General features: G+C 37.4%; 2 protein-coding genes and 1 long non-coding RNA gene across 3 annotated transcripts; 2 read left to right on the forward strand and 1 right to left on the reverse strand.

Annotated features, from left to right (window-relative positions):
* The first annotated feature begins 722 nt into the window (after window positions 1-722).
* On the forward strand, window positions 723-13,405 carry LOC577796 (tubulin epsilon chain). Its single transcript, XM_030974647.1, has 13 exons — window positions 723-800; window positions 1,710-1,729; window positions 2,611-2,717; window positions 3,097-3,163; window positions 3,737-3,852; window positions 4,549-4,670; window positions 5,213-5,279; window positions 5,977-6,097; window positions 8,605-8,807; window positions 9,374-9,514; window positions 10,423-10,563; window positions 10,882-11,056; window positions 11,659-13,405. The coding sequence occupies exons 1-13, from the start codon at window positions 776-778 to the stop codon at window positions 11,806-11,808; spliced, it is 1,455 nt and encodes a 484-aa protein (XP_030830507.1). The 5' UTR covers window positions 723-775; the 3' UTR covers window positions 11,809-13,405.
* A 4,560-nt stretch (window positions 13,406-17,965) lies between these two features.
* LOC115919742 lies at window positions 17,966-19,388 on the reverse strand. The gene is made up of 3 exons (XR_004061997.1): window positions 19,305-19,388; window positions 18,251-18,403; window positions 17,966-18,045 (listed from the first exon to the last, which is right to left on the reverse strand). It is a non-coding gene; the product is annotated as an uncharacterized LOC115919742 (long non-coding RNA).
* Window positions 19,389-22,865: 3,477 nt separating this feature from the next.
* LOC115920028 lies at window positions 22,866-25,866 on the forward strand. Its single transcript, XM_030974892.1, has 3 exons — window positions 22,866-23,265; window positions 24,323-24,612; window positions 24,865-25,866. Exons 2-3 carry the CDS (start codon window positions 24,376-24,378, stop codon window positions 24,940-24,942), a joined length of 315 nt encoding a protein of 104 aa, XP_030830752.1. The 5' UTR covers window positions 22,866-23,265; window positions 24,323-24,375; the 3' UTR covers window positions 24,943-25,866.
* The last annotated feature ends 1,430 nt before the right edge of the window (window positions 25,867-27,296 follow it).

A 27,296-nucleotide genomic window follows, 5' to 3' on the forward strand; every position in this document is an offset into this window, starting at 1 on the left:
GATTCGCGTTCTACGAGTAAACGATGGCATAGTAGTCTTCAAACACAGACTCTGATTTGCCAGTTATAGGCCTACCATGGGGTCTGGAATCATTAAACTACACAAACTTGCATAAAATCACTACTCATCAATACACAATATATTATTATGTCCTTGCAGACTACTATACTACACTCTACACATTGAGATGCATTTCTATCGCACGCACCAGTAGGGTCTGAATCATACATCTACGCAGACTTGAATAAAGTACTTCTCAGCACACTACTAGTATGTTGTCAAACTGTCAGATTAGCGTCTGTGCTTGCAGACTACTATACCATTCTATACAAGTTGCAATGTATTTCCATATGCACTACTGGGTCTGAATCATACAACTACACAGACTTGAATAAGCACATCGCGACACATACGCATATTGATTTGTCAAACTGGCAAATCAGAGTCTGTGTTTGAAGACTACTATGCCATCGTTTACTCGTAGAACGCGAATCGTGCACAGTACATGCGAATACATTTACATTTCGTATGGGAAGTAGCAGAGAAATCACAAGTCCACGCGCATGCGCACATGGGATTTTTGCCCTCTCGAGTACGGAAAAAAAATTCGCCACCCGGCAACTGAAGAAAAAGTGGGAATTCCGAAAAATGTTCGCCCTCTATCGACTTAGCGCTAACATTCAAAACAAACTACTCGGATCGATCGGGCTCTCCTCTGGCAGTGGTGCACATCGAAAGATTGTCTCTTAAATGTCTATACCAAGTCTATACGAATATGACACAGTCCATAGTCGTTCAAGGTAAGAATAAGACATATGCAGCTATAATTATTTGGGCTCAAATACTCGTAAAAGTTGTATGAAACTAGAAATGTATTTCGTTTGGCTGTAAGTACAAACATGTAAAGCAGTAGGTGGGACTGAAATTTGTGACTTGAGCTAAAATCCTTGGCGCTAGTGCAGTGCACCGTATCCATTTTGACCCATAACGCCGGCGAGGAGATATAGATACCCTACTAAATCATACCAAAAATAACTAAATCTGATCTTCAACAATTGTTCAAATAATGGTAATGATTTAAAATTCGTTATGACTTCACTTGGACTAGAGTCTAGACCCTATGTTTCTAACCTGTTTCGTGTCAATTTTCTTAATCATCAAATTCATTATCGTCTCTTTTTGAAATGATGAAAATGAAGATCGAGAAAAAAGTTTTAATTTAAAAAATAAAATTTCAGTTTTAACTTTTTTGCTGCCCATAGACTAAAGTTGCCTTGAGATGGTGTTCTAAATAGATATGACAGGTTTGGAGACATGACAAGGAATCGTTGCAGAAGTTGTCGCTCGATCATCTTGGCAAAGACGGTTTTGTGAAACACTTTGCGGACAAGTGTCGAGGACTCGAGATGTCGTTGATTTGTAGTTATGACAGTTACGATAAATGGGCCCCGGTTAAAATGGTTCAGCCTTGGGAAGGTGAAGTGTATAGCTCAAGAAAAGTACACAAACAACTTTCATTTTTTAATGAAATAGATCTAGATCAAAACAATTTGTTTTAAAAAAGTTTTGAGATAATTGTCTTTAAGACTTAACATTAACAACTTCTTCATATTTTTTCCTAACAAAAGGATTGTCACAATGTCAATGACCAATGTTAATTACAAAAAATTGATTTCTCTCTTTATTTTCTTCTCCTTTCCTTCCTACAGTTGGCCAGTGTGGCAATCAGGTAAGTTGACAAATAGAATATACATGTAGGTCATCTTGAGAGTAATGTCTTTTTTGAAGTTGGCTCCCCCAACATCTACTCCTAATTCTTATTTTCTCAAAAATCAAAATTATTAGTTCTTTTATAGACTAGAACTAGACTCACTCTGTGTGTCAATGATTGATTTGATAATCTACACTTATAGGCTTACATGCGATTACAAGGTCATTAGGAATCACCTTACATACGGTAATTGCTAATTAGCTTTCTGTGTAGATTTGGCGTCTAATTATAGGTTTTGTGTGTATTAGCTCAAACTGGTACAGGGTAGTTCATACAAAAGGGGAGAAATTAATAATCTATAATTTCATGTTCAACTTGGAAACCCTAAAATTTGTTGCACAGAAATAGTTGGAAGAGTCCCTGAATAAAGAAAACTAGCAAATATAAGTAAATTAACTCCTACTTACATTGATGTTGGTGTTTATACTTGTGCAGCAACAAATTCAGTACACATTCCAAGTTAGGTTTTGTCCCATTCGTGGAGTATCCTAATCTGTAAATGAGATCAGACGGACCCCTTCTGACATCAAATGTTAATCGATGGTAACTTGATCTCAATCACAACTCTTTATTAGACGGGGCTGTGATATATCTTGATCAGTTCCTGGTTGCTGCATGGAAACATTATTTTGGGTTTACTTAATGAGACTAAGAGAGGTCAAAACGTTGATTGTGTATTCCTAGAAATGTACATCTATAAACTGCATTTGCACGCAAGTGACGAAACATTCTGCCTTAGACATACTGATATTAACAGAGTGCTTTATTTTTTTTTCCTGACGTATGGTCGACTTTACAGTAGGACTGTAGATACATGTTTCTTCATTTTCTTGCTGTAGATTGGATGTCGCTTCTGGGATCTGGCCCTCAGAGAACATGCCACCTACAACAAGAAAGGCATCTTTGATGAATCCCTCAGCAGTTTCTTTAGGAATGTGGATGCCAGGTAAGAAATGGATCACTTGCTAGTGGTTACATCTTGTATGGAGTAGTGCATGTATACAATGTGATAAGTACAGTGGAAGTGATATTTCAAATTCACCTCCAATATTTCCATAGATAGAAACATGGTGCTTTCAGAAATGGTATTTAGTCTATTTCAAATTATCTCATCTCAAACTATCATTATATTTTCGAAAGGTCTTGTTAAATGCTTAGTCCATAACAGGAAAATATTTTTTTAGATTGGTTAAAAAATCGTTAGAAAATCTCTCATATTTCTTAAAAAATTAATTTGGAGGGGGTTCTCACTCCAGAGGTCTGCAAAAAGTTGACTTATATAATCAATATTTGAAAAAACATTTTTTTAATGCAATATGTTTCAGATATAGCAACCCTCTTGATCTTGGTATCGGTGATGGAAAGCAAAAGATCACAAGCCTCAAAGCCAGGGTAAGTAGGAGAGAGGGGTTTTAAGAAAATACATCTTAAGGAGGAACAGTAATGAGATAAATTTAACTGACATCAGACAGCACTAAATGGAAAACATGTTGGAATGTGATTAATGTGAATCACAAACGACTAAATTCACTTTGGCATTTGGGCTTTCTAGTCTTCTAGCAATGAAAAGTTACCCAAAAGTTTATGAAATTACAAACATGTTGAAATGAAAATGACGATCCATATTCATCTTTCCAGAAAAGGTAGCTAGCCAAGCAACTTCTCTTCATGATTATTCACAATGCAGGCTCCTGTGCCTTAGCTGTGTTTGTTGTATTTGCTACATGCGTTTACCCATTCTATAACATTCAGAATCTTATAGGTTCTGGAAAGTAATTTCAGCTCAAGATCAACCATCTGCAATGTTCCCATATTTATGTTCCAAAAATGTTGGTGACAGGCTGACAGCGGTTGTTAATTTTTTTAAAAATTCTTCATGGTGTTATCATAGGGGGTATAGATGTATCAAACATTTTAAACAGTACATAATAACTATCTCTTCTTGTTTTCTGTTGAACGTTTCAGGCAGTCTTGATCGACATGGAGGAGGGTGTGGTCAATGAGCTCTTGAAGGGCTCCCTCAGGGATGTCTTTGATCACAGGCAGTTTCTCACAGATGTCTCGGGCTGTGGCAATAACTGGTAGGGGTCAAAGGTTAAAGTTCACGTTCCTAATCAAAATGCTTTCACCTGATTCTCTTTAGTTATGTCTGAATTTGTTTATAGGGCTGTGTATAAAGAAATCACAGATATGCAAAATTCTGAATAAAGACTTTCAGTGCATAGGGAACAAAGTTTGAAGAAGGTAGATAATATTTCTGGAAAAGTCTGTTTTCATCTTCTCCCTTCTTATCTTTCCCTTAGTATTTTTAATTAAATTTAGAAATTCATTGATTTTCTCTATTTATCCATCACCTTCTACCCTTCTATCCCCTGCATCTTTCTAACTCTTTTAAAATTTATTCTGCTCTGCTTTGTTCTGCTTTGTTTTTCCTGTATGTACCCTACTATCTCAATTATTTGCTTTCCCTGTCTGCTCCCCATTTTCTGCTTGCCCCTTCTTACCTCTTCTGTTCCTCTCAACTCCCCACCCTCTCTCTCTCTCTCTCTCTCTCTCTCTCTTTCTCTCTCTTCTCTCTCTCTCTCTCTCTCTCTCTCTCTCTTCTCTCTCTTCTCTCTCTCTCTCTCTCTCTCTCTCTTTCTCTCTCTTCTCTCGGATTTCTCCCCATCCTCCATTTTCTACACCCTCTCCTCCTCGTCTCTCCTCTCTCTCCTCTCTCTCTCTCTCTCTCTCTCTCTCTTCACTCCTCTCATCTCCCTTGGCTCTGCTCTCTACAGGGCTGTAGGTCATAAGCTGTACGGTAGCCAGTACCAGGAGCAGCTGGAGGAGTGCATCAGAACGGCCGCAGAATGCTGTGACTGTCTCCAGTGCTTCTTCATCATGCACTCCATGGGAGGAGGTAAGATAATGATTCTGGGACAGATAGGGTGGTATTCTCGAAAGCGGACTAACTTTAGTCCATGGTTTAATCCTTCGACTAAGTATGGAATGCGAGGTGTCCATATGAATATATTTTTTGATGATTTGATATGTCCGTAAATTATCATGATAACATAATTATTTCAAAGTTATATCCATATATTATGGCGTAAACCACCTAAGGGAAGAAGGCAAAATCATATCATTTTATGTATGAATGGATGGCAAGAGGGGGGGGGGCAGTAGTTACATTGAACGCTGTTTTATCTTAGACGTTTTTCATTGGACTATATGTTTTGTTTCTTGAGTTATCTATTGAAGTACCAAGCGTAAGGGCTGGAATCTTAGATGGAATTGTTTTTGTTTTTTTACATATCCTGACTTTTATCAACATTCAGTAAGTTTCCAGATGCCAAGATCTCTACTCTGTCTCTTTGTGCAAGAATATGACTTATCCTTACTAAGGTTTGATAGATAACTATTAATTTCTGGCTTTCCCATTCTATTATCTTTTGTACATAGGTACTGGATCTGGGGTAGGGACAGCTGTCCTAAGTCAACTCCAAGATCTTTTCCCAGATGTGTACAGGTTAGGAGATATTCACTATATGTTAATTTTATTGTTGCAACTAGCTGGCCAACTTTATCTTTTATCATATTTTGCCTAAGCAATATTTTTAATTTTTTAATTTAGAAATTAAAAATGAGTATTTTAAATGTGATGCCTTATGTTAGAGGTGTTGTGGTCGAGTGGATACGTTGCCGGACTGTCGATCACAAGGTCCGCGGTTCGAGTCTGCCGCCACACTAATGTCCTATGACAAGACATTGATCTACATTTGCCACACTCCACCCAGGTGAAATAAATGGGTACCTGGTAGGAATTTATTCCTTGAAACACAGCACGCGTAACGGCTGCACTGCTAAAGCCAGGGTAATTATGCTGCATTATTGTAGAGTGCTTAGAGACTTCTGATAAAGTAAGTATTAGGGGCTATATAAGCAAGGATAATTATTATGTTATGTAACTCCATTTAAAGCAAGTTGAACAATGAAAGACAAACCATAATTGATATTTAATTGGTGTGGTACACATTTGGACATTTTATTGAACTATAAGGGTAAATTTACCTTTTTGGAGGGGGGGGGGGGGGGGAGGGTAGTTGAAAAACCAAGTAGGCTTTAAAACGTCTTTAAGTGATAAAGAGCGGTTTAATCAAAATAATGACAGAACTTTTAGATATTTACACTATATCCATTACCTTATGATGATGATTTACCAACAGGTTTGTTACTGCTGTGTACCCTAGTAGTGATGATGATGTGGTCACTTCCCCATACAACAGTGTGCTAGCTATGAGGCAGCTTACAGAGTATGCAGACTGTGTCATGCCCATCGAGAATCAGGTCTGTCTGAAGATATCTTAATCAGAGAATTTCAGTTTCAAGACCTTTAGAATTGAATTTCGAATGAAGCTAATTATTCTGACTACTATTAAAGCTTTATTTATTTTTATGCCTCCGCCACCGAAGGTGGTGCTGGAGGCATCATGTTTTCGGGTTGTCCGTCCGTACGTCCGTCCCGTTTGACCGTTATCACAATATCTCAAGAACCATTTAAGATTTAAACTTAAGACTCGGGAATAGTATTTATCACCATAGGAAGACAATCTGCTTAGATTTTGGAGTACGTAGGTCAAAGGTCACAGGTCACAGAGGTCAACTTATGAAATTCCTTGTATTGAGTTTGTTAGCGCGATATCTCAAGAACCATTTGAGATTTAAACTTCAAACTTAAGGATAGTATGTATCACCATAGGAAGACGATCTGATTAGATTTTGGAGCACGTATGTCAAAGGTCAAGGGTCACAGAGGTCAACTTATGAAATTCCATACATTGAGATTGTTATCATGATATCTCAAGAACCACTGGAGATGTAAAAACTTCAAACTTAAGGATAGTATGTATCACCATAGGAAGACGATCTGATTAGATTTTGGAGCACGTAGGTCAAAGGTCAAGGGTCACAGAGGTCAACTTATGAAATTCCATACATTGAGATTGTTATCATAATATCTCAAGAACCACTGGAGATTTAAACTTCAAACTTAATGATAGTGTGTATCACCATAGGAAGACAATCTGATTAGATTTTGGAGCACGTAGGTCAAAGGACAAGGGTCACAGAGGTCAACTTATGAAATTCCATACATTGAGATCGTTATCGCGATATCTCAAGAACCACTGGAGAATTTTCACTTCAAACTTAATGATAGTATGTATCACCATATCATAATATCTCAAGAACCACTTGAGATTTAAACTTCAAACTTAATGATAGTGTGTATCACCATAGGAAGACAATCTGATTAGATTTTGGAGCACGTAGGTCAAAGGTCAAGGGTCACAGAGGTCAACTTATGAAATTCCATACATTGAGATTGTTATCATGATATCTCAAGAACCACTGGAGATTTAAACTCCAAACTTGTTTAAATTGCTCTATGGCGGAGGCATCATTTTCGACTGCGCGCAGTCAAAATTCCATCTAGTTTTTTAATAGTTTTTGTCTCGCCTGCGTAGCAAAAAGCGAGACATAGGCGCCGCTTTTCCGGTGACGGCGACGGCGACGGCGACGGCGACGGCGACGGCGACGGCGACGGCGTCAACATCAAAAACTTAACCTAAGGTTAAGTTTTTGAATTTTAGGTATAATTTTTAAAGTATAAGTTCTTAGTCAATGAAACTTTGACTATAGGGTAATCAAGTATCCCCAATCATGTGAGTAGAATTTCAGATCACAAAGTCAAGGTCAAAGGTCATTTCAGGTCAACAGACTTGGACTATGTTGTAGCATCATCATCGAAAACTTAACCTAAGGTTAAGTTTTTGAATTTTTGATATAATTTTGAAAGTATAAGTTCTTAGTCAATGAAACTTGGACTATAGGGTTATCAAGTCTCCCCAATCATGTGAGTAGAATTTCAGGTCACTAAGTTAAGGTCAAAGGCCATTTAAGGTCAACAAACTTAGACTTTGTTGTGGCATCAACATTAAGATTTTCAAAATGCTTCTTCTTCGTTATTTTTCAACCGATTTTGATTCTGATTGTTTCATATGATAGGGCTAGGAGGGGATTTAAAATTTCTACACAGAATCGTGAAATTCATTATCTATGCTAATTTATGCAAATTTATTCGAAATCACAAAAAAGGCTTCTTCTCCTTCATTTCTCGACCGATTTTGATTTGGTTTGCTTTATATCGTAGAGCTAACTTTGGTACACTAAACTTCTACACAGAATTTTGAAATTGTTCTCCATTAATTAATTATGGTAATTTATGCAAATTTATTCCAAAAATAACAAAAATTGCTTCTTTTCCCTCATTTCTTGACCGATTTTGCCTTATCTGGGTAGAGCTAAATTTGGAACAATAAACTTCTACACAGAATTGTGAGATTTTGCTCCATTGATTATTTATGGTACTTTATGCAAATGAAATGAAATTATGTCCCTTCCAGGGCATCAAATTTCTATTTTTTGACCAGTTCAAAAGTGTACCACATAAAATTTACGATATTTGTTGTTGTGAGATGCGGATGAGCGCTACGTCATTGACGTTCTGGTTTATCATATTGAATTGCGTTATGCAGGCGAGACCGCCGAGAGCGTTTCCCTTGTTGTGTTTTTAAGTCACACATATTGATCTTTGAATATGCAAAAACAGTGTACATGATTGTAGAATATGTTGCGTTATGAAGCCAGGAGCAAATTTCACTGGAGTATATGTTAGATCATACTTAACAAAGGGATCATTTCATCAAAATCACACATGTAATTGACATTCACTCACTGGTTCTCTAGTCTGTCAATCAATCAGTCAATCCATCATCCCTTCTCTCATCTTGCAGGCTCTCTATGACATCTGCCAGAAGGTTTACCAGGCTCAGCCCCAGGAACAAGGGGGCAAGCGCACCTATCCCTCAGGGTCAGGCCAGGTCAAAGGTCAAGGGAGTGTGGTGTCCGGGGCAGGGGGAGCCACCAAGGCTGGCCAGGAGAAACCGTTTGATCACATGAACAACATTGTGGCCAATATGCTGCTGAATCTTACCAGGTAGATTTCAAACTAACAGGGTGTACTGCAATCTGTAGTTTGCATGAATTTTTTAATCACTTTGAATCCCCTTAACTTGAATCCCTCTCACCTGGAACCCCCCTAGAAAATAAACCCTCAGACTATGTAAAGATTCAAATCTTGTTTGTATGTATTACTCAAATTTAGTGTTGAAATTTCATTTGACTCATTGGTCCCCTTGCAATATATCAGCAATCAATTAAGTAATTTTATTTTTAAACCTGATTCTTCATAGAAATTCTGAACTATGGTGGAACTTTTTCAGACGTGAAATGAAATATGTTTATATATGTTTTGATAGGGATTTGGGTTTTAAATTGACACAAAGTCAATATGTCTTCACCTTTTTATCACCTATCCCACAAAAAAAACTTCTTTTTATACCTAACCTGAGATAGTTATTGTTGTTGATTTCTTTAGGTGTTTTGTTTTTGGTTGTGTTATGATCTTTACACCTTTGTACCTTTTGCAATATATATGTAATTTTCAGAGGAATGATACCTATATATCTTTTTCTCCCGTCCCCCCCCCCCACACCCATTTAGTTCTTCACGATTTGAGGGGTCCTTGAATGTGGATTTGAATGAGATTAGCACCAACTTGGTTCCCTTTCCTCGCCTGCACTACCTCGTCACGAGCCAGACACCCCTCTATACTTCAAGCAGTCTTAGGATACCAGCAAGGAGGTGAGATGAAGGTCACATTGGGTACTAGCTAAAGTTAACAATAATAATGATGTCGGTTATAATTATACTACTGAAAATGGAAATCAATAATAATAATAATAATGATTTTAAAAAATAATAATAATAATGTATGTATCTACTATCAATTTAAGATTTACTGTGAATAATCATATTAAATAATTTAGCTTCATATTTTGTAAAATGGAATCTGACATTATCTCTATAACCACCCTATATACCTTGGTTTACTCATTTATTACCTCATTCATTATGTATGGTTATCATATGTGTATGTTTATCACTGTCCTGTAATATTTCATTTCTATATTTGAATTATATTACTTTTTAACAAGTGGAAACCAAATCTCCTGATATGGATAATAAATTATTATACTTATACGTAGGTATAGCTAGTCATGTGATTGCTTTGTAAAAGAAACTATCGGAGACTAGATAGAAGTTAAATTTGAATGGTTGTAAATGAGTAGTAAATGAGGAATACTTGTATCTTGTCCCACATTCTTGTATAAAGTAGGTTTATCCTGAGTAGAGTGTTGCCAATTTGACTGTACACCAGGGGGTTGTTTCACAAAGATTCTAAATCAAACTTAACTCTAAGATGGACTTAAACATTATGGAGAGCCATTTGTAGCTTTGAAATAAAATATATTCAAAAGCAAAACAAAAGTATTTCAGACTTTTCATAAATTCCACCTCAAGAACATGAAAATCTTCTTGATTCTAGAAAATATGAATGATTTAAATCAACATTTTATGCCTTATAAAATAATTTTTACAAAGTATTTTCAAGATGCTAATGGCTTTCCATAATTATTAAGTCCAACTTAGAGATAAGTTAAACCTAGGATCTTTGTGAAGCACCCCCCTGATTTGCTTGTATGTTGCAGATTAGACCAGATGTTCACTGATGCGTTCAGCCGAGAAAATCAAATGCTGAAAGCTGACCCCAAGAACAGCATGTACCTGGCATGTGCCCTCATGTGTCGTGGGAATGTACAGGTTTCGGACATACGTCGTAATATAGACAGGTAAAGTGTAACGTTTAGCCAATATGTACCCATTTTTTTTCTTTAGGGTTTTGTATAAAAACATTTTAAAGAACTACCTTAATTGCAGTTAAGAACAGTTGTTAAAAGAAAAAAAATGCTAACCCTATGAGGAAAATTCATATTAATGTATTGCCAAAGGGCATTATTGCCATGTCAGTAATGAAACAAACAACTTTGGCATCCTTCATCAAGTGTTAATACCACTCAATCACAACACATTTACAAGCTTTGCTGTGCTGCAGTTCATTTCATATGGCATACTGTACCTTTAACTTTTTCTTTTTCTTTCCTGTTTAGGTTACGTCCGTCCCTAAATTTCATCCACTGGAACACGGATGGCTGGAAGACTGGTCTGTGCTCCGTCCCTCCCGTGGGTCATCCCTATTCCCTCCTGACCCTGGCCAACAACACCTGTCTCAAAACAAACTTCTCTGATCTACGAGATAGATTCAGCAGGCTCTACAAGAGGAAGGTAACAAATCTGATAGTTATTTAGTCAGTTTCATGGTTTTTGCCCAGAACCTGCATGCTCAAATGATCTTTTTGATATTGAGGTGGCACGATGGCTCAGTGGCATAGCAGTGGTCTCGTAAACAAGTGATCCCTAGTTCGAAACCAAGTCGAATAATGTAAGGCAGTAATCCTCATTACCAAGTCCCTCTGACAATCCATCAGTCCCCTGGTTGTTTACTAATACAAGCAAATATATGCTTCATCAAACAATGATAATGGATTATGGGGGTATACAACTAGGGGGCGCCATTTTAGGGTCTGCCAGTGTTTGTAGTCCCATATACACATTTCTGGGTGCATTGCATATGAATTTCAGCAAGACTTTGTCAATTTCTTATCATTGTGATGGTTTCCAAACCTCACAATATACACATATTCTTATTTACGACAGAATTTACCATTCCTAGTTGCTTCCTGACAGTTCCATCCATAATGTAGTCCTATGATTGTATCTCAACTTTATCTTTTACACCATATGACTGTTAGAGCGTAATTGAACAAAAAAAAGGTGACGGATATGTGGTTTACCATTATTTTTCTCATTGTATTCTCCTTGTTCAGGCACATATACATCACTACACCAGTGTAGAAGGCATGGATGTGGGTGAATTCAAGGAGAGTCTGGAGTCTTTATCATCCCTCATTGAGGAGTATCACAAACTAGATACGGCTCAGGCTCAGCCGGTTCCTCGCCTCAACATAGCATCGTGATAGTTTCAAATGTAAGGCTCTTGCAGAGGAGAATTATGAGCTGGAGACAGCTGTTCCGGTTCCTCGCCTCAACATAGAATCTTGATAGTGTCAAGTGTGCAGCTCTCATGGAGGTGTATCCGAAGCTTGAGATGGCCCAAGCACTGCCACTTCCTTGTCTCACCATCGCGTCTTGAAATGCTTCCAGTCTGGTGTCCATTTTGAGGAGTACCGTCAGAAAAGGTGCCACAGGGGTAGGATATTCCTTGCCTCAACGTCGCAGATGGTAAGCTTCAGAAGTCCAGTATTCCAGAGGTGTATCAATACAGGGAGATGGCACATGTCCCATTCCTCACCTCAACATCACATCATGAGAGGCTTCATGTGTGGTTCCGTTGTTGAGAAAGCTGGAGATGGAACAAGCGAGCCCTATTCCTTGACTCAATCTCGCCACAACATCATATCTTAACCAAATTCTAGTTGGCTTTTGGACGTTGTTGAGGATTATCGGAAGCCATAGGTGGCAAAGGCACAACCTGCTCTTTGACTCAACATTGCATCACAGAAAACAGTCAATCATTCCCCGATTGCTGCCTACATATGTGTTGGCTCTTGCTGGGGTTTCAAGATATCTCCTTTAAATGGGGAGTGGAGAGACTCTTTCTATGCTTGAGGCCTGAGCATGGAAACTATAATGCATACAAGTATGAGCATTGCTTTCAGGAAGAACAGTCTGGAGGAGTATTTGTTTGCACATATTGAGCCTAGCAGTGACAGGCAATCTGTCTGAGGTCATATGACATTTCGTAGTCGCAGGTCAGGTCAAAATTAAAAGATTCAACATTTTCAACATAGTGCTTTCCCTAAATTTCTCTAAAACACCTTCAATTATGATTTGCTTGCCCTTGCATGTCCTAGAATTTATTATGTTATTTTTCTGAATCTTTATTTATAGAAACAAGCAATACCTCTAAATTAGAAAAACAGTGAAATATGTTTTTAAATTGAATGAAATTAAATGAAAAAAATTAAGCAGTGGAGGTCTTTGTGTGTCACTGTTGTATGTGCAAACATTGTTGTCAATCAAACTTTCCACGGACAAGCTGGTAGGGGGGGGGGGGTGGTAATTAAATTGACCATAATAAACCGAGATTACATTTCTTTGTAGACTCTTTTGAGTGTAATGGAAATTGTCCTGTGCGCAGATGGAAATATCCATATTTTGGGATTTGGTCTGACATCTGGATCAAGTTCAGAATAATATCTTTATTAGTAAAGGCTTGTTCAGATATGGCGAGGTAAACCACTGCAAAAAAGCTGCCATTTCTATTTAAAAAAAATGTTTAAATGAATTGTAACAACGTGCAACAAAGGACTTGCCTCTGTGTTATAAGATCCAGAAATGTGATGCATATTTAATGCCATTAATCTATCGACAACAACAAAATCGCAGCTGCATCATATCTGAATGAGCCTTAACACACCATGGTCATATTCACAGCAAATGTTACAATGTTACAAATAATAATGAATTAAAGGGACAAGTTACATCTTCATTTATATTTTGGATTTTTTTTCAGTAAATAAACAAGTTTATCATCCTTGAGATGAAATTGAATTTTTGCTCTCATCCCTTAATTATGTGTTCTGTTCTGTAATTTATTTCTTAAAGCATTTATTGAGATTGAATTTCGTATTATGGTGTTATTACACTTGTTTTATATGTATGACATTGAATCTTATTTGTTAAAGTTTATCATCAGTTTCAATTTAAAACAAAAACACACCACAAATTTAGTTTTATTTTATTTGAACACACAAGCTGGATTTAATAGGGATGGGAGACAATGGCGATCGATTACTCAATACTATTAACATTACCGTAACTTGTTTCACATAAAGGTAAGAGCAACATTTTGTCGATTTTATTAGTTGGAAAATCAATCAATGTAGCGAATGGTATTGAATGAAAACACATTAAATTGAAATAGAATCGCAGAGGCTTGCAAGAAATCCACTCGGGGGCAACCATGTCAATATCCTATCGTATTGCATAGGAATAATGTTTGAGTCTCGTCGGAGGTGATGTAAGGTCGACACATTACTTTATACCATGCTGTGGACTATTGAAATTGCCCTAGATCGGATTGGATTTCTTGGAAGTCAGTACAAGATCGTGCAAATTTTACTTTCATATAATGGTGCAAGAGTAGATATGACAAAATCACTGCAAAGGAGAAGGAGGCACATTTGTCTAGTTGTTTAAACCCACCAGCAGAGGCGTCACATGAAGATTCCAAGGGGATATGATGGTGTTGAAATGAAAATATTACCAACTATTAAGCAAAATGAATATCATAACCCCCCCAAAAAAAAATAAAAAAATAAAAATAAAAATAAAATAAAAAATAAAACCAAGATATATAGCCTTTGTCAATAATGGGTAAAAGAAGGTTCTTAGACTTTAGACTTGCCGAAATGGGTTAAAACAAGTACTCCTAAAAAAATGAAAAACAGGGATGTAACAGTCCTCCCCCCCTCCCCCCTCCTCTCTTTGCATGTTGACGCCTCTGTCCATTGATTTTAGTAGTAGCATCAGGTAGTGCTATAGACTTTGTGCTTATATTTAGCATTTTTAGAGTATGAATATACCACTTCTATACACCAAATGAATATGAAAAATGTGTTAAATGTTGTACAAAATGTAGACCTATAATAGAATTACTTTACTTAACCAAAGGCTTCAACCTTCTGTACCGATGGTTGTTCACAGTGGTGTAGCAGTAACGCCAGTTAATCTCGTTGATTTACCAATAGTGCCATACGATTTTGTGTTTACATTCAGCATGTTTAGAGTACGAATATACCACTACCATTATTCATTTATTTATTCAATTCAGTTTTGAAAAAGACTGCTGCCATTGAGGGCCCTGGATATAAACAAAATAAACAAATATATACACAAACATCATCCAAAATATACATAATAGACAATTGCAATGTAGAACTTACAAGAGACAGAAAAGTATTTACAACAAATTAAAGCACACACGTACATCAATATGCAAGAATTTAATTTCAAATGGCTTATACTTATGAAGTGAATTGAAGAGAGAAACTGATGGAAGTAAAAATAGAAGGTTGGATATTCAAGAAAAAAAAAAAGTGCTAGGAGAGGATGTAGGCAAAAAGGGAGAGAAAAACGACGGAAAGAGATTGAGTGGTAGAAAACAAAGAGAAAGGCAGGATAAGGAGAATTCAAGAAGTTGAGAATTGGAAAGAAGATAATAACCTATAAAAAAAGTGGATGTAAAAACCACATAAAATAATACAGTAAGCTCAAAAAACTATAAAACGTAACGCGAAAACTAAAGGCAGTGATAGGATCTGTGTGAATCGAAAAGGGCAACATGAACTAATTTCCAAAGGAGTCCTTGTATGTTAAAGTCACTGTACAGCAACTGATAAGAAAACATACAAAAAGTTGTACTAAAAATGTAGACCTAGTACAAGAAAATGTCAGGATATATTTCAATAGATATTTGAAATAGTAATTTGGATTAATATTTGTTGTCAAGTGTGGTCTGAGGCCACCGCCACTTCAAAATATTCCATAGTGACGCAAATGCCTGCACCTATATATATATGCTCACAAAACAAACTACCATCAAAAAACACTCTTCGGCGGTTTTCTGTTTTTCTTCTGTCGCTCAATATTTACGATGGCGACGTCTCGTCTCGACGCGTCGCAGCGATGCAGTGCTGTTTTGAGAAACTTCAAAAATTCGACGCTCTTCTTCTTGTTTTCGATTGATTTTGTGCAGTTTTCAAAGAACCACACTTCGTCGCAATGGGTTGTGAAGCTCTCCTTAAGATCTCTCTTGTCTTCTGTCGACAAGCTATCGGCGTGAGTAATGACCAACATCGGTGGATAACCTGCAAATTTTATACAGAAAAAGTAATTAATTTATTACTGATTTAATTATTTATAATTCATGTAGAAATAATTATTAAAGAGTGATGGTAGATACCATTTCTCTTGGAACTCATGTCTATCTCTCTTAATGATGGGAACTTAAAATCATTTAACTTACCCCATGTAACCAAAACTATTTGCCAAACATTTTGATCTGAAAGTAAGATCTCATGAAATTATAATTATGCTACTTTTTCTTTTTAATTTTGCTCTAATATAGTAACGATTATCCCATTTGTTCCAACATATGAATGATTCATGTAAATTGTTCCAAATTTATTATTCGGGAGGATCTTTTCTTCTTGAAAGACTTTTAATATGCTATCCTTGATTAATTTTGTGAAGTGCCCAAAGGTAGAAGGCGCATAGAAGAAAAACAGAAATTAGTTATATTTTAGTAGATATTACAAACGAAAGAGTCGATTTTTAATACGTCACAATAAATTGACCAATTGTCATTGTGAGATTCTTATATTTGTTAGTGATTTCATATAACACCCATATTTTTCCTGTCATTTAAACGCTCATTCATTTAAAACTTTCGCCATTCTCTTGAACTATTATATTTCCGCTTTCATACCATCAAATAAATTTAGTAAAATGGTTAAATGCCATGTAATGCCATAGTGGGACTCCGATCCACAGGACTGCAAATATTCAGATCCATGGGCAAAAACCATAACAATAATAGACTTTGAACGATGCGTTTTTAAGTCTTCACATCATCATGGAATTCACCCAATACGATACCTACCAATATTCTCTTGAAGTTTTGTTGCAAACTCGGAAAGAAACTTCACAGCTGCTTCCTTCTTGATAGAGTCACTGAAAAAGATTTTTGAAAGGTGATCGTGATATCTCTTGTTTAAATAACTAATGAAGAATCATTCAAGTTTCTCATAGGGTAAATTTCAGTCAAAATGTACTCTTTACTACTATACAAATTTATTTTAATGAACATTTATTAAGTCAATTGCGACTCGTTTCCCGAGTAATGATTGCCAAAACTCGTACCTCGAAGTATAAGATAATTAAAAACTAACTTCGGTTTTTGACAAATAGATCCCTCGTTGTGAAACTGAAGAGGGGTACAGTGTTGACAGATATACCATCAATATTTTGGAGTATACTACCAAGGCATAGAGCAATATTATGGGCATGCTGATAACTGGCTTCTTACTTAACCTAATTACGAACCACATGGAGAAGTAAATATGTGAATTCGGAATTAAGAATCATCGGTTTTAAATCTTTTTCCATACTTACCTGTGTTTATAGACAAACACAGCGCAATCAATTATTTCCTCATCAAGAAGACACCAAGTAGCATCTGATGAACCTTCTTCTTCTTTCTTGTCACCTATTTTAAGTGAAATAGTAGAAGTAGCAGCAGCAATAGAAGTAGTAGTAGTAGTAGTAGTAGTAGTAGTAGTAGTAGAAGTAGTAGTAGTAGTAGTAGTAGTAGTAGTAGTAGTAGGAGTAGCAGTAGTAGTAAAACAAAGATAATAGGGGCACTTATGAAAAGGGGAATGGGCTCTTTTTTGTTTAAATGGGTGCACTTATCATTGGGAAAAGGGGCACATATGTATTTTTTTTTAAAGAAGAAAAAAAAAGGTGCGCTTATCCGAGGGGCACCTCTCAGATTTGAATAGAGCAATTATCAAAAGTGAATAGGGGCACTTTTCGTACCTGGAAGGGGCCCTTGCAAGAGATTTCAAATAGTATTTATGAGAATTGAAAATGAACACTTATTGCAAATGAAAATGGAAACTTGTTGAAGGAAAAGGGGCACGTGTCAAATTAAAAGGGTGCTTATCAGAGGTGAAAAGAGGAAGGGGCAATTTTGGGGTACTTCAAAAAGTGGGGGGCACTGTGAACATAACTATTGTAGTGCATACACAACAATGAGTTTAAGTAGTTTCTAAGTTTAGTCGCCCAACCCTAATTAAGTCAACTATAAGGCGGGTATCTTCAATTCCTGTGTATATATATATATGCAGAACTTTTAGACGTTGTCTTGACAGGTTTCAACTAAACTGAATATTACTTCTAACTTTTTTTTTTTCTATTCAGAAACCCCAAAATACTCAAGCAATATTGAATAACGAATGTTATTTACTTACTGATTTCATTCATAAACCGGTCCACATATGACAAATCAAAATCTTTCATGCCGCGATTGTCGAACAGATGAATATTGGAGGTGAGATGAAGACAGCTTCGAGGCATGGTGTCTCCTCCAGTTATATCTCCCGTTGATCTAGTAGGCTGGCTTCGCTCGCCTTCACAAATAATGGGGAAACATATCAGAAAAATACAGTGAGTCAGTATCGAACTGACAATACGTTTTAGGTTTACGAGGGGGAGCTGGGGACGGCAACGAAATATCTAGCAAATGTAGGATTATATGAATCGGGTTCCCTTCTAATTTGCGGCTTATTTTGACATTGAATTTACGTGTTAAAAAATGGAAGATCGTAATATCACCTTTGTATGCGAACTCAATAGAATTGATGAATGAAGACTTCCCAGCTCCCATCTCACCAAAAACACCGATGTGCGCTGCTGCTCTTTCATTTTCCGTTTCGGGTGTTTTGAAAGTGTATGTCTTTATTTTTTGTCGAAGACCTTTCAATTTACCTGCGAAGAAAACGACACATATCGTAAGATTATGATTACAACAAAAAATACCAATAGTTTAGCAATCAGTGTCGCCTTCATACACATTACGTTATTCAATATGACGTATTCATTCACAAACATACAGTCGAGAAAGTTAGCTTGAGCCAGAGGCTTAGACCGAGTTTCACCTTTCTCCAACCCAAATTTATCACACAACACGTGTCGTGTAAAGCATACACCCTTCATATACATGGAGCAGAATAATGATATAAATCATTAACGTGAACTTCGCCCCTCAAATAATCTCTTTCGATAATCATTAAAACATTATGGGCGACTGTTTCCAAAAATTACCGAACCTGCTGCCGAAGCCTTTATGTTTAAAAAAAAGTAGACAAAAGGAGCCAATAAGGTATTGATTGAAACATACACAAGCCCGTATCATTTCTACATGTTTACAATTAGAGTGTGATTAATGTCGAATGATTGATAAGTTTAAGGCGATAATTACCTGATGAACTTTTTTGCCCTACCGTACAGTTTAATGCACAGCACCTGCACTGGATATTGTCACGAGGATCTCTTGATCTTCCTTTACTCTCTAGATAAAGTTATATAATAGCATATTCTCCGAACCACAGTTGAGTCGCTGTGACGGAAGCAAAGTGGACTAACCGACATATTGATAAAACTAAGATGTATATATTACAATATGCATATTCATTTAATACATATATTACACTAAATTTAACGGTCTTTGCATTTTCTGATAATAATGACATTATCAGGATTGTACTCTCACGCAATCTATTTCATGTTTTTAGGAAGTTTACATTTTGATGTTTAATCTTTAAACCGTGTTTATTGACATTGCGGGGTGATCTACTTTGCCTATCAGGACCTTGGTTTACAGGCCTACCTCGTTTGTGAAGAACCACTCCTGACAGAATTAGAGCAATCAACATGGAGCCCCCGAATACAACAAAGGTGGTCTTTGCCCCAGTAGACACCCCTTGACCTGTAATCATGAAGAAAAGCATCTTTTCATAGAGTATGATAATGATAGTTCAGGTAATAATATCAAATCTTCATTAAGTACATCATCGGCTTGTCTACATAATTACAAATAATAATTCAATGAATCCACCACTTTTCCTTCCTGACTACCAACTTCACGTTCTCTCTTTTGTTATAAAGTGGTAACAAAATATCTCCTTTGAAATCCGATTAAGTGTATAGAAGCTGAAAAGATTGATTGAACTTGAAACTGATGGGGCAAAGAACATAACATACAGGTAAGCAAATACAAGCAAGATAAATTGGAAACACTAAACGTGACATCTTGAATTTAGAAGGAGATGACGATTTCCTAATTCGATGTTAAGCCCCCATCACACCAAACTAGTTCTCACTACGTTCTGGAACCATCGTAGAAAATCGTTAAACGGGTTGTGGTCGGGGTAGAATGTTTAAATAATGTCTATAACACGATCCTAGTTCGTTCATAAACAGTCCTCAATACGTCCTTCTCGTCTGTACCCTGTCCACAGTCAGTTCATATCGAGTTCAGATCGGGTAAATTTGCAATTTCCAGGCAGTCCAAGCCAGTCCGTACTCAGTTTAAACTCGTTATTAACTAGTTCTACCTCGATCCCTATACGACCAAACACATTCTAATTAGTTCAGAGACAGTTCAGCTCGTCCTCATCTCGTTCTTAGTGCGTTCGAACGCGATCCTAGAGCGTGTGCAATCACGTCCCGGCTCAAGGGTTATAAAACCCCAGAGCGTTAATTCTTGCCATTCCTTATTCCCGTTTAACTCCAACTCTTCAAACGGTGCAAAACAAGACATTCAAGTGAAGCCCCCATCACACCGAACAAATTCTCACTACGTTCTGTAAAATGTTGCAAAAACGGGCTCAAACTGAGTGCGAACGGAGCGAACGTAGGATCAACTGTTTGCGATCTGTTTAAGAACTTCTTGAACGGGCTCAGACTGGCTTGGACGGGAAGGGTGCTCTCGAACTTTGGGCCTGTTCAAAAATTTCCGAGTCCTGCAATTAGACGGGCTCACCCTTACAAAAAAAATCTATGATATTCCTATGGTACGGCTCTATGGTGAATGGTATTTCTATGATATATTATATGGTAGAATATATTTCTATGGTATACCACACAATTGCTGAATGGTGGAGTTCTATGGTCAATGGTATATCATTGATGCCGTCCTATGGTGTATGGTATTTCTATGATATATTATATGGTAGACTATATTTCTATGGTATTTCTGTTGAATGGTATCCCTATGGTGGAGGATATTTCAGTGGTAGCTCTATGGTAGATGATGACTTTATGGTATATCTATGGTGGTTATGTGACTCTATGGTGGCTCTACAGTGAATGGTAGATCTATGGTAGCTCTATGGTGGCTGTATGGTGTATGGTATTTCTACGGTATGTTATATGGTAGAATATATTTCTATGGTATTTCTGTTGAATGGTATCCCTATGGTGGAGGATATTTCAGTGGTAGCTCTATGGTAGATGATGACTTTATGGTATATCTATGGTGGTTATGTGACTCTATGGTGGCTCTAAAGTGAATGGTAGATCTATGGTAGCTCTATGGTGGCTGTATGGTATATGGTATTTCTACGGTATGTTATATGGTAGAATATATTTCTATGGTATTTCTGTTGAATGGTATCCCTATGGTGGAGGATATTTCAGTGGTAGCTCTATGGTGGATGATGACTTTATGGTATATCTATGGTGGTTATGTGACTCTATGGTGGCTCTAAAGTGAATGGTAGATCTATGGTAGCTCTATGGTGGCTGTATGGTGTATGGTATTTCTACGGTATGTTGTATGGTAGAATATATTTCTATGGTATTTCTGTTGAATGGTATATCCCTGTGGTGTAAGATATTTTAGCAGTAGCTCTATGGTGGATGATGACTTTATGATATATTTCTAGTGGTTAGTGACTCCATGGTGGCTCTAACGTGGCACTTTTTTACATAAAAAGGGCCCCTTTACTTTAAAAAGTTTTTTTTAAAGTGCCCCTTTACCTTCGATAAGTTCCGGTTTTCCTTTGCAATAAGTGTCCATTTTCCATTCTCATAAGTGCCCTTTTTCCATCTCTAGTAAGTGCCCTCTTTCAGATACGAGAAGTGCCCCTTTTCACTTTTGATAAGTGCCCCATTCACCTCTGATAATTTCCCTATTCAAATCTGAGAGGGGCCTTTCCCCTTTTAATAACTACCCCTTGTTTAACTTGGATAAGCGCACCTTATATTTTCACATGTGCCCCCTTTCCTTTCTAACAAGTGCCCCCATTTAAAAGAGAGCCCCTTCCCTTTATCATAAATGCCCCCTTTTCATCTATGAAAACAGTTACTTTTCATTCTTAAGTCCCTCTTCATTCTCATAGTCCCGTTCCATCTCTAGTAAATGACCCTATTAAATTCTGAGAGGTACTCGTTTTATTTTGACAAGTGTCCCTTTTCCTCCTGATAAGTGCTCTTTTCATCTTCAATAACTGCCCCTTTTATTTTGCCCCATTTAAAAGAGAGCCCCTTCCCTTTATCATAAATGCCCCCTTCCCTTCCTAATAAATGCTCTTTTTCCTTCTTTTAAGTGCCCCATCCTCTTCCCATAATTACCCCCTTTTCATCTCTCATAAGTGCCCCGTTTATCTTGACATGTGCCTCTTTTCTTTTTAATAATAGCCTGCACTTCCCCTTCTCATAAATCCCCCCTTCCCCTCGTATTAAATGCCCCTATTAAAAACTGATCGGTGCCCCTTTTCGTACAACAAATGAACATTTCCCCTTATTATTAGTGCCCCTAGCTTTTTCATTCTCATAAGTGCCCCTTTTCTTTTCACCTCAGATAATTACCCTTTAACAATGATACGTGCCCCATTTTCACCTTCTGATAATTACCCGTTGTAATTTGACATGTGCTCCTTTTTTTTTCTTATAAGTGTCACCCTTTTCGATAAGTGTCCCCTTTTCCTCTCATCACGTGCCCCTAATTTCCAGCTACTAAGAGCAATATCACCCAAAGCACACTCGCATTTCTAGATGTTATAATTATGGTACTTATCAAAGGTCTTTTCAGTCTTCTGTTATGATAATGTAATAAACCCATCAGGATTGGGTTTTTCTTCTTTATAATTGATGTAATTTTTTCGCACTGCGACCTCACAAATCTTATTTATAAAGATAAAAAAAAATATTTAAATCATCCCTGATAATGTAATCACAATATAGGGGGTATATACAATTTTTTTTTTTTTAAATATATATTTTCGCTTTGAGATTTCCCTTTGTAGGTGCCCTATTCATTTTCTCCAGAAAGTGCCCTTTTTGTTGGTGCCCCCCCCCCCCCGGCCCCCCCCCCCCCCCCACTTTGGAAGTCGCTCCACTGCCTCTGTTTGCGCTCAATTAGTCTCAATCAATTAAAAAAAAATCATTAAATAAAAAATTCTAAACCAAATTGTAACAAGTAATGTATATCAGCAGAAAGTAGATAACAAGGGCTGTTTGCTGCCACCTTGTGCCCAAGATTTGAATAACTCTTCTAGCCGTTGGTCTCCAATTTCTACTCACTGAAAATGCTTCGCAAAACTCCAAAATATGTGAGGAAGAGGAAGGTGTTCAAAGGAGATCAATACCAGATATTACAGAAGAGTAACACGAATGCTGGAGAGGTGCCAGAAGAACTAACAGCTAATTCAGAGATCGAGGAAGCTTTCCCTGAATAAGTGTTTGGACAGCCCTATTTTTGGCCCTGGTCCCACATGTGAAGATCCGCGTCATTAGTGGCCCACAACTTGCAGCTGCTTTGCAAAAGGCTCACGTGTGTCTGGGAGGTATGTACTTACTATCAAACAATATTTTTAGTTTGCAAACTGTTACTTTGAGATTGTATTGCATGCTCAAGGGGTGAATGACTCAAAAAGCCAAATCAAATGATTAAGAATAGAGTAAAGACTAAAGGAGGGGGTAATCGACCATCACCAGTTTTCGACCGATCCGTTGGATGCATGGTAAAATCCCTTTAAAATCCATCGCATAACAGCTAGCATATATCATATATCCCACACATACCATACCATGCCAGAGTCACTGAAGAACCACATTTGCAATGGAAAATATATTCTAAAATATCACAATTTAGCGATGTAATCGGCGGTCCCGCTCCCCGAATCTGAAAAATTAAAAGTATCTTACGCGTGTAAGGAATATGGGTACCCTAAAATGAGCTTTATTTCAAGTATTTTTCAGATTTAGAGTTCGATTTTGTGTGAGTCGCAAGCTCAAAAGTATCTCATCGCATGTATTTAATCAATGCAGCCGGATACCGCAGCGCACACACAATATCTCTGTCTAATTCAGATTCCAATTTCTGATCACCGCAGAGGTAGTTTTCGGCACGCGAAGCTCCGGCTTGGGATACCTGCTCCGGCCGCTAGTGCTATAGATCAGTGGAGAAACGCATGGCGCGCTTGCTTGCTTCCTATCGACTTTGTACATGCGGCCGAAAACTGCCTCGCTAGGCCGAAAACTACCTCCGAAACAGTGAAAATGGAAATGAATGTTGTCATAGCAATTCATGATTTTTTTTCTGGGATTCTTTCTTTGTTTAAATAATAATAGTATTTGCTTCATGATTTGAACAAGAAATGATAATAAATAGGAAGTAAAGAGTCCAAAAAATAGGATTTTGTCTTAAGTGGCCGAAAAACCGCTCCTTTACTCTATGGTGAATCGAAGTGGGGGCATCGGAATTGTCGTGAAATCTGTGAAAATGTGTATTTGTGTAATATACTACATGTATTTCATAACTAGCACTTTGTTATTATTTGGGGATTGTGCTTTTCAAAATATTTTCCCTGTTCCATAAAGTGTTTTGGATTTCTTTTACAGGGCATCTCATTCCTCTGGAGAATTTGTCAAAGAGGAATGGGTTGAACTGCACCATGGTCCTTGGTTGCTTCATTTGCAAGAAGGAGAGGACATTCTCTTCATCAGAAAATGAATGCGAAGGACGTGGAAAGTCTGCAGAAATAAACCGCAGAGCTACTCTGGTAGCAACGGAGGTTAGTTTGGCACGGGATAGCTTGTGCGACTTGCTGACCATCCTCGGAACAGCCCTACTAGTCGAAGCCCCTAGCTACAACAGGCACATAGCCACTTTATCTTCCTTATCCCAAGAGGTTAGTCACCAGCCTTGTGATTTCTTCATTACATTATCTTATCTGTACGTACATTTAATCCAAACATATTTTTATTTCTTAGTTATGGTCGATAGACACTATAATACATGTACATCAATATCCCTTCTTGTCAAATCAAGGGATGAAGATTAATAAAATCTAAATATTTGTAATAGGGTCTAATAAGTAAGGGGCCTGAGGGAACTTGAAATTTACTTGTTATTTATTACAAACTCTTTTTTTTTTTTGCAGACCAGTAAGGATCAGAAGAAGAAGGTGGCAGCATGCCTACGTCAAAGGGCCATGGAAAAGGATCTGACCATCAGGTAAAATGATTATGTAGACGTGGCAGTGCCCTACGATGGAACATGGCATAGACGAGGTTACACATCGAATCATGGGGTGGGGGTAGTGATACCGATCGATACAGGGGAGATTGTTTAACACAGAGGGTCTATCAAAATCGTGTAAACAATTTGAGTATAGAAAGGGTTGGGTCTTCAGTGTTCTCAGCCAGAGGGACCTTGATCGCCTTCAGAGACTCCAAAACTGAGCAGCAAGGCTTGTCTTTTCTGCTCCTCTTCGAACTCACATACAACCTCTTTGACTTGAACTTCATTGTACATGTTTATACAATGTTTTAGAACATTTCTGTGCTGCAACTCAGTGCCTTAGTTTTTATTGTACATGTTTATATATTTTTAACTTGCCTTTCATTTTAGTCATGTTTACATACACACTATATATGACATTTTAGTTATTTAGAGGAACTAGGGTGATATATATGTGGGTATTTATTACACCTTAGTAGAATAAGTCCAAGTAATATGTGTTGCAATTATGAACTTGCCTTTCATTTGAGTTTTTATTGTACATGTTTATACAATGTTTTAGAACAATCCTGTGCTGCAACTCAGTGCCTTAGTTTTTATTGTACATGTTTATATATTTTTAACTTGCCTTTCATTTTAGTCATGTTTACGTACACACTGTATATGACATTTTAGTTGTTTCTTTTTAACTTGCCGATTATTTAGAGGAACTAGGGTGATATATATGTGGGTATTTATTACATCTTAGTACAATAAGTCCAAGTAATATGTGTTGCAAGTACGAACTTGCCTTTCATTTTAGTTTGTAGTGTACATGTTTATGTGATATATTTTTTTACTTGCCTTTTATTTTAGTTTTTAGCATATGTACATGCATACAACTTTTGATATAAACCAAATACATCCTGCCACTTTCATTCAATTCAATTTTTTAATAAGCGTCATGTGTGTATTGTAAGTTAACATTTAAGTTTAGATTTCTCAAAAATTCAATATATTATAGTCACCATTCTGTGTACTATAGAACGCACTACAGCCACCATTCTGCTAACCGTAGATCAAGATCCAAACTACCATTCTGAATATACCATTTCAAAATGCTACAATTAAGCGTAACATTTTGTTGCATATTTTGAATGGTAGTGAATGGTAGATGAATGGTGGCTCTATGGTAGATGAATGGTGGCTCTATGGTAGATGAATGGTGGCTCTATGGTAGATAAATGGTGGCTCTATGGTAGATGAATGGTGACTCTATGGTAGATGAATGGTGGCTCTATGGTAGATGAATGGTGGCTCTATGGTAGATGAATGGTGGCTCTATGGTAGATGAATGGTGGCTCTATGGTAGATGAGTGGTGACTCTATGGTAGATGAATGGTGGCTCTATGGTAGATGAATGGTGGCTCTATGGTAGATGAATGGTGGCTCTATGGTAGATGAATGGTGGCTCTATGGTAGATGAATGGTGGCTCCATGGTAGATGAATGGTGGCTCTGTGGTAGATGAGTGGTGGCTCTGTGGTAGATGAGTGGTGGCTCTATGGTAGATGAATGGTGGCTCTATGGTAGATGAATGGTGGCTCTATGGTAGATGAATGGTGGCTCTATGGTAGATGAATGGTGGCTCTATGGTAGATGAATGGTGGCTCTATGGTAGATGAATGATGGCTCTATGGTAGATGAATGATGGCTCTATGGTAGATGAATGGTGGCTCTATGGTAGATGAATGGTGCCTCTGTGGTAGATGAATGGTGGTTCTATGGTAGATTAATGGTGGCTCTATGGTAGATGAATGATGACTCTATGGTGGCTCTATGGTATATGAATGGTGGCTCTATGGTAGAATATGTAGGTGTGGCCTAATTTGAATAAATGAATAAATTTGTCCCAATTATTTTAATTAGTTCTATGGTAAATGAATGGTAGATCTATGGTAGATTTGCTATGGTGTTTGTATGGTAATCTATGGTAGATTTGCTATGGTGTTTGTATGGTGTACCATAGAGATTTTTTTTGTAAGGGCACAACGTACTTAAAACGAGATGGACGTACTACGAACGGAATGCCGTACTTCGGTCCTACTAGGAACGTGTTACAGCGTGACGTGGGCGAGCATTTATTAGCAGTAATATAATTGAACGAAAATGAGGAATGACAAGAGCGTGCTGGGTAGTATAGCCCTCGAGTCTATAGGGGCACGTTCGAACACACGAAGGACAAGATGAGGACGAGTCGAGCTGTCCCTGTACTAGGTGGTCGGGTTAAAAACTACCAGGAACAAGTTGCGAACTAGCCGTCAGAATGGTTTGGACGTATTGGGAACAAGGTAGATCTTGTTATAAGAACTGG

Source organism: Strongylocentrotus purpuratus, unplaced genomic scaffold, assembly GCF_000002235.5.
Source record: "Strongylocentrotus purpuratus isolate Spur 01 unplaced genomic scaffold, Spur_5.0 spur5_scaffold_7, whole genome shotgun sequence".
NCBI classification, from domain to species: domain Eukaryota; kingdom Metazoa; phylum Echinodermata; class Echinoidea; order Camarodonta; family Strongylocentrotidae; genus Strongylocentrotus; species Strongylocentrotus purpuratus.